Source organism: Nyctereutes procyonoides, unplaced genomic scaffold (assembly GCF_905146905.1).
Source record: "Nyctereutes procyonoides isolate TBG_1078 unplaced genomic scaffold, NYPRO_anot_genome, whole genome shotgun sequence".
NCBI classification, from domain to species: domain Eukaryota; kingdom Metazoa; phylum Chordata; class Mammalia; order Carnivora; family Canidae; genus Nyctereutes; species Nyctereutes procyonoides.
In genome coordinates, this window is record NW_026575131.1 from 33,689,974 (window position 1) to 33,710,610 (window position 20,637).

General features: G+C 39.2%; 1 protein-coding gene across 4 annotated transcripts in view; it reads left to right on the top strand.

Moving 5' to 3' along the window:
* The window catches only part of ARHGEF3 (Rho guanine nucleotide exchange factor 3), a 309,811-nt gene extending 289,616 nt beyond the window's left edge, over positions 1 to 20,195 (top strand). For all 4 annotated transcript variants that reach the window (XM_055343738.1, XM_055343737.1, XM_055343739.1 and 1 more), the window contains 6 exons: positions 180 to 276; positions 467 to 543; positions 5,291 to 5,548; positions 12,435 to 12,605; positions 16,133 to 16,319; positions 18,037 to 20,195. In XM_055343738.1, coding sequence (XP_055199713.1) covers positions 180 to 276; positions 467 to 543; positions 5,291 to 5,548; positions 12,435 to 12,605; positions 16,133 to 16,319; positions 18,037 to 18,389 — 1,143 coding nt within the window. In that variant the 3' untranslated portion in view covers positions 18,390 to 20,195. The remainder of the gene's footprint in view (positions 1 to 179; positions 277 to 466; positions 544 to 5,290; positions 5,549 to 12,434; positions 12,606 to 16,132; positions 16,320 to 18,036) is intronic.
* The last annotated feature ends 442 nt before the right edge of the window (positions 20,196 to 20,637 follow it).

Here is a 20,637-nt window from a genome sequence, read left to right on the forward strand (position 1 = left end):
GCTGGATTCTCATCTGTTCTGTCCACACCCATCTGCTGTCTCCACAGCATTTTGGGAGAAGCCGTTGGAGAAAGCCAAATATTTTGTTATTAAGTGGGGCCTCACACCGAAGCCATTTACAATAACTTGTTTCCTCTGATTTTAAATGTTTGCTTCTATCTCTTGCCCTTCTTGCGCAGGCCTATCATGACCCCATGCTGAAACTCTCTATAATGACGGAACAAGAGTTGAATCAAATTTTTGGAACACTGGACTCTCTCATTCCTCTACATGAAGGTATAATTTTGTTCCCAGAATGAGTCATGACTTGTAGCCTTAATTGAGTTGTCTTACAACAAGTCATGATTATGTAATAATGTGATTAACCCAGAATCTACTTCCAGTCCTGTTCATATTTGAATGCCTAACAAAATAAGCATTCTGTTTGTTCTGTTTTTTGTTTTGTTTTGTTTTTTGTTTTTACCAGAGCTCCTTAGTCAACTTCGAGATGCTCGGAAGCCTGATGGCTCTACTGAACATGTCGGTCCCATCCTTGTGGGCTGGGTAAGAAAAGTCCTCTAGTCTTCATTGAAAATAAATTTCAATAACATAGTTTCATTTTAGCTAGACTTTTTATATTAGCAAGTGTAAATTTTACATCATAATGATGTAGTTTTACATCATAGTTTTACATCAAATTCCTAGCAAAATTTATCATATTAAGGTTTTATCTCTTCAAAGCATGGGAACAATTTTTTTTTCTTAATACACATTTGCAGCATTTAAAGATAACATGGCCTTGTTGCAATAAAATAAGTAAAGGCACATATGAAATGGTTACTAGTTTTACATCAAATAAAGTAAAACTAGTTAATATTCAGTTTAGGCCAATTACTGATAATGTGATTACTATCATTTCAATTCCAGTTAATATTCACAGACATATTCTTATCCATCACCAAAGAAGATGCTTTTATTCAGGCTTTAAAAACTCTCATGGTAAAATGTAGTTTCATACACAAGGCAATACTAAATGTTAATGTTTAACATATATCTGATTCTGAATAACTTCATAGGAAGGCTTGGTATTATGCTGACCTTCATCCCGAATAACCAATTCCCTTTCCTAATTAAACAAAGAAATCAGCTGTAACCTTAGATTAAGGTTCTAAATTTATGGTCTTGGAGCTAAATTTGTGTTTTGTTGGGTACCTAATGTGGTTGTTCATTTGTTTAATGTCCTTTAGACCAGGCTTGCACTTTCTATTTTTGCCACAGTCCCAACCATTCCCTATTACTACATTTCTGTTTCCTTTGAGTCCTTGAGTGTACCACCCCAGCTCCAGGTGGTTTTTATTTGTTATGAAGCAGGTAATAAAAGCAGATTACTTTGATGACTTCTTCCACACAGCATTAGATCTCTCATCTTTCTGATCCACACAGTCTTCCAGAAAAATAGGCAGGAAGTGCTCCAGCAGCAAGCATTAGAGTCATCCCACTGTTTGGGGGAATATTGTGAAGGTTATAAATCCTACTATCACCATGTGAGTTCTCTTTATCCAATTATATTTGTACTTATATTTTAACCTTCCTAGGCCTTCCAGTTCTGACGTTTTGATGTTGATCTCTTATCCTAACTTCTACTTCTCAATTACTGCCTTGATCAAGAAAGTTTGAGGCTTTCATGACTTAGATAGTTTTAGCTCACAAGTCTCTTTTAGCGCTGAGGCCAAAATACCCCAAAGGCATCTGAAAGGCAAGCAATGTTCTAAGATGAATAATTTAGAAAATGTGCCTTAATATTTTAGGAGAGATCATTCATCTTATATTTTTGAGTTTCATTTTATTATAAGATGTGGTAGGTGTTTTAACTTCTTTAGACTTAAAAGAAATTTCTCTATAAAGAGAGCCAGCCAGCTGGAGACAGAGAAGGTATAATGAGAAGAGAGATTCTGTCTCAGTATTTCTTAAACTTCCTGAGTCTTGAGCTGCTCTGATGTGAGTGAAGGGCCAGTGAGGCTGCATTCTAGAATTAGCACGATACCTATTCTGTTTTTGATGAGATGGCAATATAGAACAACATGGTTTCCTTAGATATCATATACAAATTGTCAGAAGCAAAAGTGTAGGCATTTCCTTGTTAATAATTTTTTTCTGAAATAAATATTTGCCACTCTTATTAGGAAATAGGTTTGATCTGGGGATGGCTTTGCAGACCTTTTCTGTATGTACTCAAAGGAAATGTGACCACTTCCACTGCTATCTGAACCCTTCAGACATCAAATGGAGACTTACAGCTTGAAGAGCAGCCTAAAATTAAACAACTGGCCCATTGTGACCAGACCTCATGAGAAACGGCTCTTATTTATCAGGCTCGACGAGCTGTTAAATGTTTTCCCACTTTTAACTGCAGATGTGTCCGTGCGAGTGGGAACTGTAAACCAAGGGGTACATCTGTTTGAGTTCTGGTCTTTTTAATAGAACAAAATAAACATCTGAGGGGACTTTGAATGAGAAAAGTCAGAGCCCATTCGACCCATGAAAAATTGATTTATTCACCCCTCCCAAACCCCTCCCAAGGAAAAAAGGTGAAGAAAAAAATAAAGAAAACCCTTTTAAACAAGTGAGCCTCCCATGTGGGACAAGCCTGGCAAGTCCTTTTGACCTTTGAATGAATCAATTACTTGTACTTTGAAGGCCTGAAGCAGAGTGGTGGTTTTCTCAGGGAGCCTCCCTGGTCACTGAGGATCAGTCTCCCAGATGGGTAGGCTGATCCCATACACTTCCCCTGTTGTACAGAAACACCTTCCCAAGTGACTTCTCTTCATGCTAACGTTTTTTCAGTAATAAAATAATTTATGAGCTCTCCAAGGCAGCAGGTTTTCATGTTAATTTGGGTTCTAATTAAATTTTAATTCTATAGAGAAAGGCAGGGTACATAGAAGCAAAATAAAAAATAGATTTGTTCTATTACTTTTCACAATGTTAGGGAGATAGAAAGACTTTCTAAAGAAAGTGAAGAGTTTCATTTATAAATTCTTGATAGTCTATTTAAAGAGATGTTGAGTAGTTCAGAGCTTTGGGGGGAAGGATGGAGGAAGAACGTGGGGCAGACTGGTTTTGTTTCTAGCTGAGCAAGTAGTTTTGCTTCTCTAAACCACAATTTCTTCAATAAAAATATCCTAGGGATAAATAATAATAATAGCTAGTACTTACTGATTCTTCACCAGAAGCCAAGCCCTGGTACTTTTTATCTGCCTCAGCTGATTAAAAGATAGTAAGACATTAGTATATACATTTTTTAAGTAGCGAAACTGAGGCTCAGAGGGTCACCTGACTAGTAACTGTCCAGCTTAGGCTTTGAACATGATTATCCCTGGTTCCAGAGTCCGCCCTCTTAACCACTGTATTATCGCCGCTCACATCTTACGTAACTGAATGTGCATATTTGGGAACCGAGATGTGTACATTCTTCATTCCCTATCAAGTTATCACTTGTGTGGCCTTTTCTAGCCAGTGGGTTGAACCAGATAGCCTTTCAGGTCATGCTCAGGAAATGAGCACCCTGTCAGGTGTGAACAGGACCAGAGCTGGATTGGGTTGCCATGGCAGCGGGGGGCAGCAGGATCAGAGAGTAATGGCCCATTGGACAGGGAGCAGCAGTGTGGTCAGAGTTCCTCACTAGTTTACATCCGATAGTTACTGCCGATTTGTTTCTCCATAATGAAAACATCAGGCATTTCCAGGTCTTTTTAAAAGGCGAGGAAGTGGAAATGAAATTAAGAGGGCCTGAAGCTCTTTTTAATTAACTCTGAAAATCTAAATTACAAGCCACAATACTACATCTGGGGTGTGTGTGTGTGTGTGTGTGTGTGTAAGTAGCAATTATTACTTTCAAATACAAGGTTGAGTAAAGAATTTCTGCAGCTCTTTTTACACAAATAAAGGTTTGTCGTTTTTTATGACACGTAAGGAAGGTAAACCTTTCCAAAGAATGTTAAACTCGACAGTGAACTTAAACATTACTTCCTTGGTATCTCTTTTTGGTTTTAGTTGCTGAGAAAATAATTTCAGTAAGAAGTATAAAAGAAGCACCAGAATACTTACACTTTGACCCATTGTTCAGATGCTGCCACAACTTCTAAACCATGTTCCCAGACTATCGAATATTTCCTAATCTGGAAATCATTAAACACTGATTTATTTATTAATTCAGAATATAAACTTTGAATGTCTGTGAACGGTAGGCCCAGTGCGAAGTATTGAGGATGCAGAAATTAAAGACCCTCTTGCCACTGCCTTGCACTGAATCCCTCCACAGGGCAGGTGTTGTGATAAATGTGGCTTCTTAGTCCAAGGGAAAGAAGCCAACACAGCAGGGCCATTGGCTGCTTTTTTTTATTGCCTCTGGCACTTTTTACGGAAGCTGACAACCCATGCATTAGGATGCTGAGCCTTGGATGCCACTAATAGGAAGGAGTGGAAAAGAGAGATGCCAGCCCTCTTACTGGATCTCTGACTCTGTGTTCGTACAATGTGACTGATGGGACATGTGAGAGAAATTAATATTTTCGTAGAAGGAAGATAGTGGAGTCGAAGTGTTCCAAAGTCTTTAAGCTTAAATGTTCTTTGCATGGTATTGTGATGCTAATCATGAGGTATAGACAAGAATCTAATTTAAAAGATTTTTCTAAATGCTTCCTGCATCTAATTTTTTACTAATTATACTTTTGCTTTACACTTCTTGGAGTTCTGATTTCACCTTTTGGAATCAGGTAATCTTCAACTAACAGAGATGCTTGCACCAGGCCATGCAAAGGGCTGGGCCATAGAGTCTGACTTCTTGCTTTCTTTTTATGCCACTAAGTCTTCCAGATGAGTTTCTTATGAATAAGTTTTAAAGAAATCCCATTTGCTGTTTTTAAAGATGGGAAGCTTTCCCCTCACCAGATGCTTTTGGAAGTTCAGGAAAATTTTGAGCTGTATGCATATGCAGTTATTTTGGTTCTTTCGTTTCTAGCTTAGATTGTCAGAAATATGCAAACAAATTATGATAGGGTCTTAATCAAGAAAGTAAATGTGCAAGTAAGAAATTAACTTTGAGCAAGCAAGCCAAAGCCTAGAAACTGTTCATTGCTTGCTAGTTTGAAGATTATACTAGTCTGTCTCCTGCAGCCATAGAGATAAAGGAATGTTGGCCAGGCCTGGAGACCAGTTAGGTTTTGTGCAGTCCACACAAGTGATACTTACTTGTAGCTTCAGAGAACAATTAGCACTACACTCCAACCCTGTTTTGGTGTTCCTTTCTTAGCTGCCTTGTCTCAGCTCCTACGACAGCTATTGCAGCAATCAAGTAGCCGCCAAAGCTCTGCTGGATCACAAAAAACAAGATCACCGAGTCCAGGATTTCCTACAGCGATGTTTAGAATCCCCCTTTAGCCGCAAGCTAGATCTCTGGAATTTTCTCGATATTCCAAGGAGCCGTCTAGTGAAATACCCTCTGCTTCTTCGAGAAATCTTGAGGCACACACCAAATGATAATCCAGATCAGCAGCACCTGGAAGAAGCTGTAAGTTCATCTGTTTCTTCCTGTCTTTACCTTGTTTTCTCCCTTACGTCTAGCAGATTGGGTGCATGGGTGAATGAAGGGTCTCTGGGTACATGGGATGCAGGGGTCTTGGCTTCCAGGCTTGGTGCTACTATCGGTCATGTTTTGATTTTACAAGTCACTTCTCTCTCTGCCTCAGTCTCCTAACCTATATGATGTAGTGTTTATATGAAATCCACTCTAAGGTCCCTTTGGAAAAAAACAAACAAACAAGTCCCTTTGATTTCTGAGAGTTCTTGATTCTGTAAAGGTAACTCTGTAATCTGTAATTACAATTCATAATAAACTGTAATCTGTTTGTTACAATGGTTGTGAGGGTTAAGATCTCTGGAGATTTTAAATTGAATATCTCTGTTTAGCAAATGGGAGTTGCATCTTACTTTAGCCCCTGAGCCCATCTGCAAAGTCAACACCCATTTCAGATCCAGCTCTCCTCTGACTGCAGTGAGGAACCAACCTAGTCAAACTTCCTGCTCACCAGAAAATGTTTATTGAGTATGGAGAGAGGTTCATTCTTCCCTAGCAGCAAAAGAAGACCAGGAAAAATTGATTCATCTTATGAGAATATTGTGAACAGCGAGTGTTCTGTCCTTGGAACTTGGTTCTGATTAGGGTGCTCTGTGGGACAGAGAAGAGGTGATGGCCAGGAGGAGCCAGTGGCCTGAGCAAAGCTATGGAGGAATGACAGGACAGGTGATGCCTGGGGAATACCATGGATCTGTCTGCCTGGGGTTGACAACCGATAATCTGACGAACAGCGGGAGAGAAGGCAGAGGATGGGGGTTCAGATCTGGTTATAGAAGGTTTTATTTTTTTTTAATTTTTTATTTTTTTTTTAAATTTATTTATGATAGGCACACAGTGAGAGAGAGAGAGGCAGAAACACAGGCAGAGGGAGAAGCAGGCTCCATGCACCGGGAGCCCGACGCGGGATTCGATCCTGGGTCTCCAGGATCGCGCCCTGGGCCAAAGGCAGGCGCCAAACCGCTGCGCCACCCAGCGATCCCCTATAGAAGGTTTTAAATATCAGTTTGAGATAGTTTTCCTTTGCTGTGTTTTGTTTGTTTGTTGTTTTCTAAGTAGCTGGGATTCAGAGTTCACATCCCAGCCCCAGTACTGACAAGCTGTGGAATCTTGGACACATTACTCTCCTTGTCTGTAAGACAGGGGACAGAGGAGGAAGGGACCACAGACAAAGAGGCAAGTTGAGAGGATGCTCAACATACAGTCATAGAAACCTGCTGAGGGAGGAGCCATGGGGATGAGGCCTAGAGACCAATTCAAAGAGTCCATTCCCTGACTATATCTGGAACAGAAAGAGCATATGCATAGGTGACTTGAAAATCTGAAGCTATGAAATCTGCAGCCATGAAATCTGCCAGCAAACTGCCTATCTCCCCCCAGAGAGAGGTTTAATAATAAGTAGCAATCACAAACAATAATAATTCTAGCAATACCTGCTGACATTTCTTGAATACCTAGTAAATTAGCTTTATATAATTACTGTAGAAGTTATGTATCTCATTTAACCCTTATAATAACCTGTGAGATAGCTGTGCTTGTTAGGGCCATATTCCAGATGAGGTTTGGAGGGCTTGAATAACTTGCCTGGCTCTAGGGCCAGCACATGATGAGGTTGATATCTGAAATCTGTCAGTGTGGGCTGCAAAACCTGTGCCTGTTCCACTTTTTATGATCCTATCCCATGGAGCTGAAAGCCTGGGTGTTTCTTTGAGCCACTGTTGCCTGTAGAAGTACAGAAAGCTGTCTGGCCTCTAGGCTTTGTAGAGAGGCCTCACTGGTCAGAGGTGGGCTGGGTGCCTCCTTGCAGAGATAGAAAAGATGGGAGAAAGGTACTCTTGACTGATTGCAAACACACACAGACCAGGTCCCCAATCCAGCACAGATAGGGGACACAGGCCCCAGGGATGAGGCCCATTCCACTTCATTATGTCTGTTTTTACACTGGGAAGCATGCCGTAGAGTTGTCTCCTCTCCATATTTCATCCCAGCAAGTGTGTGGTCTGTGGGAATGAAAACAACAGGGGACTCAAGCTAGTCTAAATAATTATTTTTTTGAAGCATGTGAGCCTGCTCTTTTACTGTTAAGATTTCTTCTTTTTAATATGCAGCATGAGAGAATAATGCTTTATTTCTAAAACCACCCAGTGACCGAAAGTTTGGATTTAAAAAATGCATAAGAATAAGATTGCTTGCGATATGAAAGGATGTACCAGTTTCCCTGGTGCATAAGATGTGATGTCATTTTTAAAAGTTAAATCTGTACCTTGTTATTCAGGCAGATTTGTGTGTGAAGCATGGTTAGACCTGCGTTTGAAAATGTCTACAAAGCAAGTCTTCTAAATGCCCATTTACACAATAGAGGCACAGCAATGTTGTTTTGAGTTTTTGTGGGGGTTTTTTTCCCCTTCTTTTCAAAATCATCTGGGCATTAACCCAGATGAGCAGAAATATTTAGCCCTGTACTCTTGGGTACATTGTGAATGCTTGATGAATATAAAACCCAGAGTACTGATGTAGCTTGAATTACATGTTCCCTGAATAGATTTTCCACCTATGAAAAGGGAAGAATTGGAGAACCTAACTAAATTGCTTCTACATCAAGTGTCCAGTCCTATAATTAGATCTAAAAAAAGTCTCGCTTTTACTGCAATGCATAAACTACTGCATCATTATTAGAATTTCTTAATAGTGTTTTGGAGGGTTGATAGACATTTTCCCCCAAAAGAGAACATTTTTAAAATAGAACTTCCGATATTTAGATATTCCAGCAGTCTGTTTGTTCTGACATTTTAAATTCTAAGGATTGTCTCAGGCTACAAATGATCTCGCAGACCATCTCTTCCCTCTGCCCGCCACAGTTCCCCAACTCTTTAAAAAAAAATCACTGAAATCAATGAGAAAAACAGTCCTGCTGTTCCTGCAGTGCTGGCTGCTATTCTTGGTTCATGTCAGAAGCCCACGAGTAGACGACCTTACCACCCAAGGAACTAGACAGGGCTTTCAGATTCCACTTTGAGGGTAATGATCATGGCATGTGTGGGCTTAACCCCCATTCTCTTCCCAGATATTTGTCTTCATCTTGCTTTATCGGTTCTTCCCCTTCAGTTTGAAACCTGATGAGAGATACAACAGTAAGTTGAACTTAAATGTGTAACCACCATGACTATTTGCTATTGGCAATCTGCTATCTACACTTTTATTCCTCACTGTGATTCTGCAAAATAAAGTCCTCTCAAGAACCAATGCAGGGGGCACCTGGGTGGTTCAGTCGATTGAGCATCCCACTCTTGGTTTCAGCTCAGACCATGACCATGTTCTCATTGGTCTTGGGATCAAGCCCTGGGTGGGCTCTGTGCTCAACAGGGAGTCGGCTTGAGATTCTCTCCCTCTGCCCTTCTCCCCACTTGTACTCTCTCTCTCTTTCTCTTAAATAAATAAATCTCATAAATAAAAAAAGAACCAGTGCAGAAATTAGATGCTTATGGTGTAGAGGTGGATATAACTACAAAACAACATTTTTAATAAATGAAAGCAGAGGGATGCCTGGGTTTCTCAGTGGTTGAGCTCCCGCCTTCTGCCCAGGGCATGTTCCTGGAGTCCCTGGATTGAGTCCCACATTGGGCTCCCTGCATGGAACCTGCTTCTCCCTCTGCCTATGTCTCTGCCTCTCTCTCTCTCTCTCTCTCTCTCTCTCTCTCTCTCTGTGTGTGTGTGACTATCATAAATAAATAAATAAATAAATAAATAAATAAATAAATAAATAAATAAATAAATTGCTAGAATTGATAAACGAATTCAGTAAACTCACCAGATAAAAAAATAAACATATAGAAATTGGTTGCATGTCTACACATCAGTTATGAAGCAGCAGAAAGAGAAATTAAGGAATCAATCCCATTTAAGGTTGTGCCAAAAACAGTTAGATACCTAGGAATAAATCTAACTAAAGAGTTGAAAGACCTGTCTCTCAAAACTATAAAACACTGATGAAAAAAAATGAAGATGACACAAAGAAATTGAAAGACATTTCATGCTCATGCATTGGAAGAACAAATATTGCTAAAATGTCTATAATACCAAAGCAGACTATATATTTAATGCAATCCCTATCAAAATACCAACATTTTTCATGGAGCTAAAACAAACGATCCTAAAACTTGTATGCAACTACAAAAGACCCCGAATAACTAAAGGAACCTTGAAAAAAAAATAAGCAAAGCTGAAGGCATCACAATTCCAGACTTTAAATTATATTACAAAACTGTAGTGATCAAAACAGTATGGTACTGACACAAAAATAGACCCATCAATCATTGGCACAGAACAGAAAACCCAGAAATGAACCCACAACTAGATGGTCAATTAATCTTCAACAGAATATCCAATGGGAAAAAGAGAGTCTCTTCAACAAATGATGTTGGGAAAACTGGAAAGTAACATACAAAAGAATGAAACAGAGCCACTTTCTTACACCATACACAAAAATAAATTCAGGGGAGGAGGGCGGGTGGTGGGGGTGAATGGGTGACGGGCACTGAGGGGGGGGGCACTTGACGGGATGAGCACTGGGTGTTATTCTGTATGTTGGCAAATTGAACACCAATAAAAAATAAATTTATTATAAAATAAATAAATAAAAATAAATTCAAAATGGATGAAAGACCTAAATGTGAAACAGGAAACTATCAAAGTCCTAGAGGAGAAAACAGGCAGTAGCTGTGGCAGCTTCTTTTTAGATATGTTTCCTGAGGCCAGGGAAGCAAAAGCAAAAATTGTTTATTGGGACTTCATCAAAATAAGAAGCTTATGTACAGTGAAGGAAACAATCACCAAAACTAAAAGGCAACCTACAGAATAGGAGAAGCTATTTGCAAATGACATACCTGAAAAAAGGTTAGTATCCACAATATAAAAAGAACTTATAAAAATGCCCCAAAATGAATAATCCAATTAAAAATGGGCAGAAGACATGAATAGACATTTTCCCAAAGAAGACATACGGACAGCCAATAGACACAAAAAAAGGTGCTCAATATCACTGATCATCAGGAAAACACAAATCAAAACAACAATGAGATACCACCTCACTCCTGTCAGAGTGGCTAAAATCAACGACACAAGAAACAATAGGTGTTGATGAGGATGTGGAGAAAGAGGAACCCTCGTGCACTGTTGGTAGAAATGCGAACTGGTGCAGCCACTGTGGAAAATAGTATGGAGGTTCCTCAAAAAGCTAAAAATAGAACTACCTTATGATCCAACAATTGTACTATTAGGTATTTACCAAAAGAATACCAAAATGCTAATTTGAAGGGATACATGCACCCTGATGTTTACAGCAGCATTATCTACAATAGCCAAATTATGGAAACAGCCCAATTGTCCATCAACTGATGAATGGATAAAGAACATATGGAGTGTGTGTGTGTGTGTGTGTGTAATGGAATATTACTCTGCCATGAAGAATAAAATTTTGCCATTTGCAAGGACATAGATGGAGCTAGAGAGTATTATGCTAGGTGAAACAAGTCAGTCAGAGATAGACAAATACCAAATGATTTCACTCATATGTGGAATCTAAGAAACAAAACAAGCAAAGAATGTGTGTGGGGGGGAAGCAATGAAGAGGCAAACCAAGAAATAAACTCTTAACTATAGAAAACAGATTGATTATGATCAGAGGGGCTGTGGGGGATGGGTAAAATAGGTAATGGGGATTAAGGAGTGTGCTTATGATGAGCACTGGGTGTTGTATGGAAGTGTTGAATCATTTGTACACCTAAAAATACTATTACAGCCTATGTTAATTGGAATTTAAATAAAAACTTTAAAATATATATTACCACAAGATATATGGGACTGTTGATCTTTTCACTCTTAGAGAACAGAGGACCCTGGAGAGGAAGTCATCATTTTGCCTTTGGTTGGTGTCTTTGAGTTTTTACTCAACTAATTTCTTGTTCCTTTGGTTTTTAGTATTTTATAGCTTTTAGACATGAAAGTGATAGAACATGTGATAGAATAACGCATCAGAATAAATGCTCACTGATTGTGTCTGAGTACTGTACTTGTATTGCTTTGTTTTGTTTCATTTTGTATTAATAATAGTCTATCCACCATTGCTGTGAAACCCCTTCACCTCCAACTTATTCACATGTGCTATAGGCATGCGAGTGTACGTATATAGAAAAATGGTTCCCATCATTACATCTAGTGTTTCTTCTTTCCATGTATAGTTTTCTGTCCTTTATAAATCATTTATATTTTATCACAAAAAAGGTATCCAAACCATTTCTTCACAGCCAATTTGCAAATATGGTTTGTAGGTTAGATTGAGTACATGTAGAGACACCTTGCAACTGGGTTTAAACCCCAAAGATAATCCCTTTTGGGGACTACTACATCCTGCTTTGTTTTCTCTCCTTGGCTAAAGTTTTTATATGCCTATATTTTCAACATTATAAGCATGTTTGAAGAAATGTGCAACATAGAGCTCAGTAGTTATGAGTCCTGCACATCAAAAGCTATACCTTATATCTCTTCCTCTCAGAAAAAAAATCAGTTTTATATATAATACAAATATCTATATGTGTATATAAATATGTATGTATGTATATGTATATCTATGTGTATATGGATAGATGGACACAATATATTCAAAACTTGTATTTATTTTTGCCTTTTCCCAAAGCAGCAAGTTAGATAACAGAATCTCAGAATTAGATACAAGTCTATCTTGGTGACCTTCTAGGCTGAGCCCCTGGGACTTGTTGGTGTGGATGGTTTGCTTACTTTCCCCATACTTTCTTCTTTGTTTCCATAGATAAACATCATTCAGGGAATAGTGGCAGAAATCAACACCAAGACGGGGGAATCTGAGTGCCGCTATTATAAAGAACGGCTGCTTTACTTGGAAGAAGGCCAGAAAGACTCTCTAATCGACAATTCGAAAGTGCTGTGTTGTCATGGAGAACTGAAGAACAATCGAGGAGTGGTGAGTAGCTACTCTCTTTCAGTGGTTTCCTCCTAGACCTCCCCCAAGGCTTAATCCATTTGATGCCCAGCCTCCTATGCCTTTCCTACCCAGGGTCACATGCTTTATACAAAAATTGCTTTCCGGTGTCTTTTGTATCATAGGATCCCCTATGTAATTGGATATATATTGTATGTATATTTATGTATTATAATTTATATATAAATATGCATTCTGTTTCTAACTTATAATTAATATATACTTACATATTTATGTATTTATTTATTCATATACTTACATATTTTATTTTATTTTATTTTAATTTATTTATTTATTTATTTATTTATTTTAAATTTCACAACCAGTACATATTCAGGAAGAATTTTGGAAACCAACATAGGGTTGTCAACTTTGTATTTTGTTTGATCATGACCTTCAATATCAAATACATAACAGTTAAACAGTCTCCTGCTTTAATATCAGAAAACAAGGGGTGATTTTAACAGAATGTATATTATGATCTCAGAAAAACAGCTCTTAAATTAAAACTCTTAGGTTTATGAGAAATTCTTTGCTTTTTTTATGGACTGGTACCCATCCACACACTGCCATTTTTACTTTTTTAAAACAATAACTTTCCCTCCATTGGCTGCATATTTAACTCCACCCAATTTCCTGGCTTTTTATTCCTGAGTAGATACTAAAATTGTTCCTTCTCTCCTGTTGTAGTGACTTGGATGGATCTCCCTGGAGCAAATACTACAATGGGTTATAATTATCTACCATATATCTGTCAGTATTTTCCATTATGCTATGATCTTTTAGGGTAAAGACCATGTCTTGTTAATCCCCAGCACCTTATTATGGGGACCTGGCATGGACTAGGCACTCAATAATGTTAGGTGAATCAGTGAATGAATGAATGAATGAATGTTTGTATAAAGAAAGGATGGATTTAAATTTTGTGAGAGTTCAAAATTCTTTTAACTCACCAGACTATTTTTGTGTGTAGCCAGTAGAAATTAATGCTAATATATATATTGTATATTATAATTTATACATATACATAAAAATATATATCTATATAACAACTAGATTTTATTATATGTAATATGTACTTAAATTCAATGTTGGGAAAGCCATTTAAAAAGAGAATCTCTTCTTTTATTATATTTCATCTTCAGTATCTAGTTAACCCTTAGAATAGAAGCCAAAACTAGATTGAATAGTTCTTAATAAAGCTTTGATGATTCAAGGGGCAACCTTTTGACCTGGACTTTGGAGTGGCATTTGTGAGCAGGCTAGGATATGTTATTTGAAGTCATTGAGTGTATGTCATAGCACCCATTCTCAGAGCTGCTGCGGATCCAACCAGCTGATAGTACGACAGAGGTAATGAGACTGGTCACAGGCCACTGCTTGAAGAAGTGTTTCTGTTTGACTATAGAGTTACTGATTGCTAGAAAGCTGAATTCTGCTTCTTGCTGATTTTCAGAAAGCCCTGATGGACTTCTAATGTCTAATACTCTGGCTTCTTAAACATTCTTTCTCAGAAGCCCTGTGGGAAATAGTTAGGGAAATATATCACTGCATGGAATGAGGCCTATTCTCTTTCTGTCCATCAGTAAAGGACTGAGGCTCTGGCTGGATGTACCTAGGGCTTTAAAGATGAACTCTAGTTCATATTTCAGGCAGATAGATTTTTTAAAACAAAGATAGTAGTTGAGGTGGGAGGTTTGTTTTAGTTATTTGCTTTTCCCAGTGGATTATAGAAGCCATTATGAACAAAGTCCTGTGTCAAAAGGAAAGCTCGATAACTTGAGAGCTAAAAGAAGCTGAGACTAAGGATGGAAATTCTCAGTGAACACTCATACATAAGGGATATTTTAAAAAGGTTTCCCAGAGACACCTGGATGGCTCAGTGGTTGAGCATCTGCCTTTGGCTCAGGTCATGATTCTGGGGTCCTGGGATCAAGTCCCACATTAGGCTCCCTGCAGGAAGCCTGCTTCTCCCTCTGCCTATGTCTCTGCCTTTCTCTGTGTGTCTCTCATGAATAAATTAATAAAATCTTTTTTAAAAAAAAGTTTCCCAGACAATCTGAGTTCAAATTGTCTATTTTGGTTAGAGGATTGATTGAAGTAGAAACTGTAAAAAAAAAAAAAAAAAAAAAAAAAGTTTAGTATATAAAACAAAGGCCAACCCCTTCCTGCCCCATCCCCCAAAGAAGTCTTAACATTCTTTCTATATCCCCCTCCTCAAAAAAAAGGCCCTTAACTTGGTTCTTTTTTGTTGATGTTATTGTTTTTAGTTTTTCTTTACTCTGTTTAAATGCACATTTGATAAACAAAATCACACTCCTCAACCTCCTTCCACCCAGTACAAAATTATCACTTATATTTCCACCACCCAACATTTGAGCTTTAATTTCTACAAGTGTGTGTGTGTGTGTGTGTGTGTGTGTGTGTGTGTGTCAGAGTGGGTGTGGGAGGGATCCACAAGTTTCTTTTCTCCCAAATATAAAATTGTCTGATAATGCTGAATGTGCTTCCCCTGCCCCCAAATCAAGATTCTAATCTGAGTTTCCACCTCTTTGAGACCCCCGGGTTCACGTTCCCAAATATCTCCATTGGAAAACCAGAACCAGCTGCAAATGTAGATCTTTTCATTTCAATTCATCAGCATTTCCAAACTGTGAGAAGAGTCTAGCACTTGGAATTGAATGGAGCCAATTTACCCCAGCTCCACCCAGCGAAATTGCTTTCATGATGTGGTTTGAGACAAGTCTTTATTTTTGAGATTTTCTTTTCACCCACAATACACACATCAGTCATTCAGCCTTTTAAGAACAACCTCTTCAGAGAACTGAGGTTCTGAGGAACATAACTGAGAAGGACCAGTTCTTTGATCATCTTTCTTTGTGGCTGAAGCAGCATGCTCTGGTTCCCTCGGGAATGGGCAGTGTTCCAAGTTGAAGTGCCCGGATGGAGCTGATACTCAGCTCTGTGGTTTAAGGAATAAGTGTTTTTATGGGTTTGGGAAGCAAAGATTAATATTAGGCTTTGATATGCCCATCACATCTTTTATAGACTATTGTTCATTATCATCTCTTAGGATTATATTGGGTCCTATAAACCAAAGCTCAGGTGGGGGTGGGGGTAATAACTTCTTTTTCCTTCATTGCTCTTTTTATTCTATTACTCCTTCTCACTTTTTTCTTACGGAAGCTGGAGGCTATGTGTGTCTGCACAGGTTGTGAAATACTAGGTGAATGGTGTCCCTGGAGCTGGCAGTCCTGGCTGCAGATGTCTGTAGGCAGAAAGGCCTTCTCCATGGGGATCCTAGGGAGATATTACTCCAGGATAGGCACTAAATACATCTGGAAATATCCCCAAAATGCCTGACTTCTGTTCTGGAGGTAGATTTGAGCCTTGAAGTTTATAATACAATGTGAACCTGGTACCTGGGGAACTCTTACCCACAGAAGTCCACTGATCAACTTCTTATTAGACTGTTGCTTAAGAAAATCCTGTGGATTCTTCTCTTCTAGAAACTGCATGTTTTCCTGTTCCAAGAAGTGCTTGTGATCACTCGAGCTGTCACCCACAATGAGCAGCTCTGCTACCAGTTGTACCGGCAGCCAATCCCTGTAAAGGACCTCCTACTGGAAGACCTGCAGGATGGAGAAGTCAGGCTGGGCGGCTCCTTGCGTGGGGCATTTAGCAACAATGAGAGAAGTATGGATGGCAGTCAGTTTTGACCTGTTGAATGGTTTTGGTTGTGGTGGTTCAGAGGGAGTGGCTGGGGGAAAGAGAAGAGCCATGGCCTCAGAGTCACGCTACATTCCAGTGCTGTCTCATTATTCACTGCCTGTGTAACCTTGTGCAATCTCTGTGAGCCTCAGTTTCCCATCTGCAAAGTGGGCATGTATACATTCCTACTTTATAAAGCTGTTTTAAGGATTAAGATACTGCAAGTAAACCTGTCTGCACAAAACAGGTGCTCCTTAGGTTCCTTTTCTCTATCTCCTTCTATTGAATAAAAGTATGCTTGAAACCTGTTAGTCCCTATGTTGATACCAGTTGCTTACTGGTGGCTCTTGTTGAGCCAGCAGGCTGGTCCCTGAAGAAGCTCGAGAATGGTCATTTGGGTTGAGGATTCATCTGCAATTACTTGAATGGGCTTCCCTAACTTGAGACTTAAACAAAGAAATTAACCAAGAGAAGCTAAGATGGCAGCGTTTCCAGAGTATCTTGTATGTGTCATTCCAGGAACTAGTACACACTGGTAAACTGGGTCAAATTCCTTGCCCCTACAGAGCTTACATTATGATAGGAGATAAACGATGAAGAAATATTCAGATGCCATTAAGAGAACTAAAACCTAGTATGAGGTAGATAGGGATAATGGTTGGAGGTTTGCTTTGGGGGAAATGATCAGAGGAGTCTTCCTTGAGAAAGTGACATTCAAGCCTCTTGGGTTAACACTGGCATCATATTGTCAAAATAATGAGTATGTATGCCTCTTACCTACTCATCAGTTCCTCCACCTTGGTGGTGGTGGTGGTGGTTGAATACTGACTGTGTGCCTGGTATTGTATCAGTACGTATATTATCACATTTAGCCCTCATAATAATCTTATAAGATAGGTTCTCTTTGTTTCTCCCATTTTACAAAGAAGGACACTGAGACATGGAGAAGTTAAGGCGCTTGCCAGGAGCAAAGGGCGGAGCCTGAATTTGTCTGAAGTGGTAGTTCCCCAGCCCGCTGGCTACAGAATAGTGCAAGGGGACTGAGCACACGTGCTTCTGTGAACCAAGCTTTGCACATGGCATGTGGGACCTGTTATGTGCCAGTTAAACTAAATAAAAGGTCTTCCAAACTGTACACTACCATTTTTCAAATGCACACAACTCCTCTGGAGATAATGAAAATGCATTTTTATTTTAAAATGAAACTGAACTTGTAACTGCTCTGAGTCTTTACCTATCTTCTCAACCATTCAGGTACTAGATATACAGGTACCATTGTGTGGAGGATCATGGGTGTGTTTTGATATTCCATAGAGCTTCTGAAACTTGAAAAGGCTGTAGCTTGGGGCAGTGGTTGAAATTCCAGATTATTAGGCCCACCGACCTTGTACCTATTGAATCCTAATCTCTAAGGGTAGGGTCTGGGCATCTATGTTTTCAACAAGTTCACAAGGGATTTTAATATGCACCCGGGTTTAAACTGAGGTTCATTTGCTAGCATCACAGGCAACTGAGAGCAACCTTGGCATCAAACTTAGTCAATGGTGGCTTCAGGGCAGAGCTGAGCCATGTCCTGGACCGGTGGGACATGTTTCACAATCAATGAATGATGTCTGCCCTAGGTACAGGGGGAGTTAAGGCCATCTCTGACCTGGGAAAGACCTGTCCATTGACCTTTTTTATATGTATTTTTCACTTCTAGTTAAAAACTTCTTCAGAGTAAGTTTCAAAAACGGATCCCAAAGTCAGACCCACTCACTACAAGCCAACGACACCTTCAACAAACAGCAGTGGCTCAACTGCATTCGTCAAGCCAAAGAAACAGTTCTGTGTGCTGCCGGGCAGGCTGGGGACCTGGACTCCGAGGGACCGTTCCTAAATCCTGCCACTGGGAGCAGGGAGCCACAGGGAGAAACAAAACTTGAGCAGATGGACCAATCAGACAGTGAGTCAGACTGTAGTATGGACACGAGTGAGGTCAGCCTCGACTATGAGCGCATGGAACAGACAGACTCTTCCTGTGGGAACAGCAGGCACGTTGAGAGCAATGTCTGACAGAGGCGTGTGTACTTCCTGGAAGTAACCCTGTGTCTTACCTGTACAGTATTTGCATTCCACACATGGAACAGTTTGGAGAAGCACTTTTTAATACTTTCGTGACCCTGTTGACCCAGTCCCTTGTATCTGTATCCTTGTCCCTAGTACTGTAACTGCCAATCTGTCTGTGTAAGCTGGGGTTCCGTGGCAACTCACCTTGTGTTGCATTTCACAAGTGTCTGGATAGTTGGAGAGGTACTTGAACAAGTTACTTTCATGTGTTCTGCTGGATTTAAACCAATAGAAAAGAATCTCTAAACTACTGTTTCATGTAGATTGCTTAAGAGTTCTCCTGTGTTTTCTCTAGTGCTTTTCTAGCTCTTTGACATGATAGCTGAAAGCATGGAATTTACAGGGCATGAGGAAGTCACTTGTGTATCATGATCTTTGCAGGAAAACGGGAAAAGATCAGTCCTTACAGTGAACCTGGTTCAATGTTATCCATCCCAAAAGCATGAACACATACTTGGGGATTCTGGATGCTTAATTTTGCAACAGAAGAAGCACTATGTTGATATCATTCAGTGCAAATAATCTATTAGGACTTGGAATAGTCTCTTGGAATAGACCTTAAGAGAACTAGCCCAAAAGCAGCTGTCAGCTCTGAATCTTGAATGAAATGCAGTTGCACTAAGGGGTCTCTGTCATAGTTGCTGGCTTGCTTTAGAGAGCCATTTTTAGCCTCAAACACCAGAATAGAACTCAAAAGTCCTGGGGGATACCTAGCAGGATAATGAGAAGGCCCATCATCACTTTGTTTCATGTGCCAAGGGCTACTCATATTTTGGAGCATTGAGGAAGAGACTATAGGTGAATCAGTGACTCTGTTTATCGAAACATATGAGAAGAATTTGGAATAAGTGCTTCATCATGACCTTAGGCAGGAAACATTAAGAGAAAAGCAAGGTCCAGTGCCCTTCTGGGAGAGGCCACAGCCTTGGGTTTTCCTACTCTGCTTTTGGGTCAACACTTTGCCGTCTCAGGCTCTGTGCTGTGATCAGTCATAATTACATTCTCTGTAGGCCAATTTTAATTAACTCTATGATTAAGTAGAATCAGTTAGCCAAACTAGTAACCTCCTTGTCTAGCCTTGATTTACAATGCAGGGTAGACTGCCAACCTTTAAAAAAAGTTAACTGAATATACAGAGAAGCTCCCTGTGAGTGTAAATATCAAGGGTGACTTGTGCAAAATTATTCCCACACCAGCACTAGTAGTAATGATTCTAAATTATTGCCAAAATTTTTTTTAAATCTTCTGTGTCTTTTGAGTTTACAGAAAGCAGTAAATGCTATGTTATCATTTTATTATGTACATCTAACGTGCATTCAAAGAAGCTGTGTGACAAGATGTATCAATATGAAAACAAGGTAATATTACTTATTTTTCAAAAATGAAAAAATATTGTGGTCAATTTTACCCTGTAAAACATATTTCTGTATTTATAGATTTTAAACTTGGTGAATTTTTTTCTATTATGAGTTTATTTAAAATTGCTTTGTTTCTCAAATTGTTATTGATTTAGCAAGTGAATGAACTGCAGATAAAAGCAGACATAAGCTGAGAACCGATGTTTGATGGTGGAGGAAGAGGAAATCATTTTCTGCAAGAGCCATCGGCCACTTTGGCCAGTATGTTGAGACAAGAGGTCTGTTAAGTGCTGGCCTATGAGAAGAAAGTGAATGTTTTGATGAAATGAATGTTTTTGTATAATGGCCTTAAACTTTTCTGGAAGCATTTCAAATAAATTACATTAAAATGTTATCCTCTCTGTGTACAGTATGTGCACTAGAAATGTCAAATTTCAGCTATCTTCCTAGGAGGTTCTTTCTGGAATTTTTGCTTCTTGTGCCCAAATACAAACTTTAAAATGGGGTGCAGGTTGAAATAAATGTTTTGATTTGATCTATCAAGACTTTTGCAGAGGTCCTGTTTCTAAGATCTATTTTTTCAAGCATTCTCAACTCATTTACTTATTCATTTATTCATGTTTCACTTCTGTATCTTGAATCTGTACCTCATGTAAAGTCAAGAGATAAGTCATGATTGTGATAGGAAAAGAGTGTTGAATCTCACTGCTAGGATAGGCGACTATTGAAAAAAGACAACAAATAGTAGAAAGCAAATTCTACTTGGAAATTCTTAATGGAGGGGGCACCTGGGTGGTGCAGTGGTTGAGCGTCTGCCTTCAGCTCAAGTCATGATC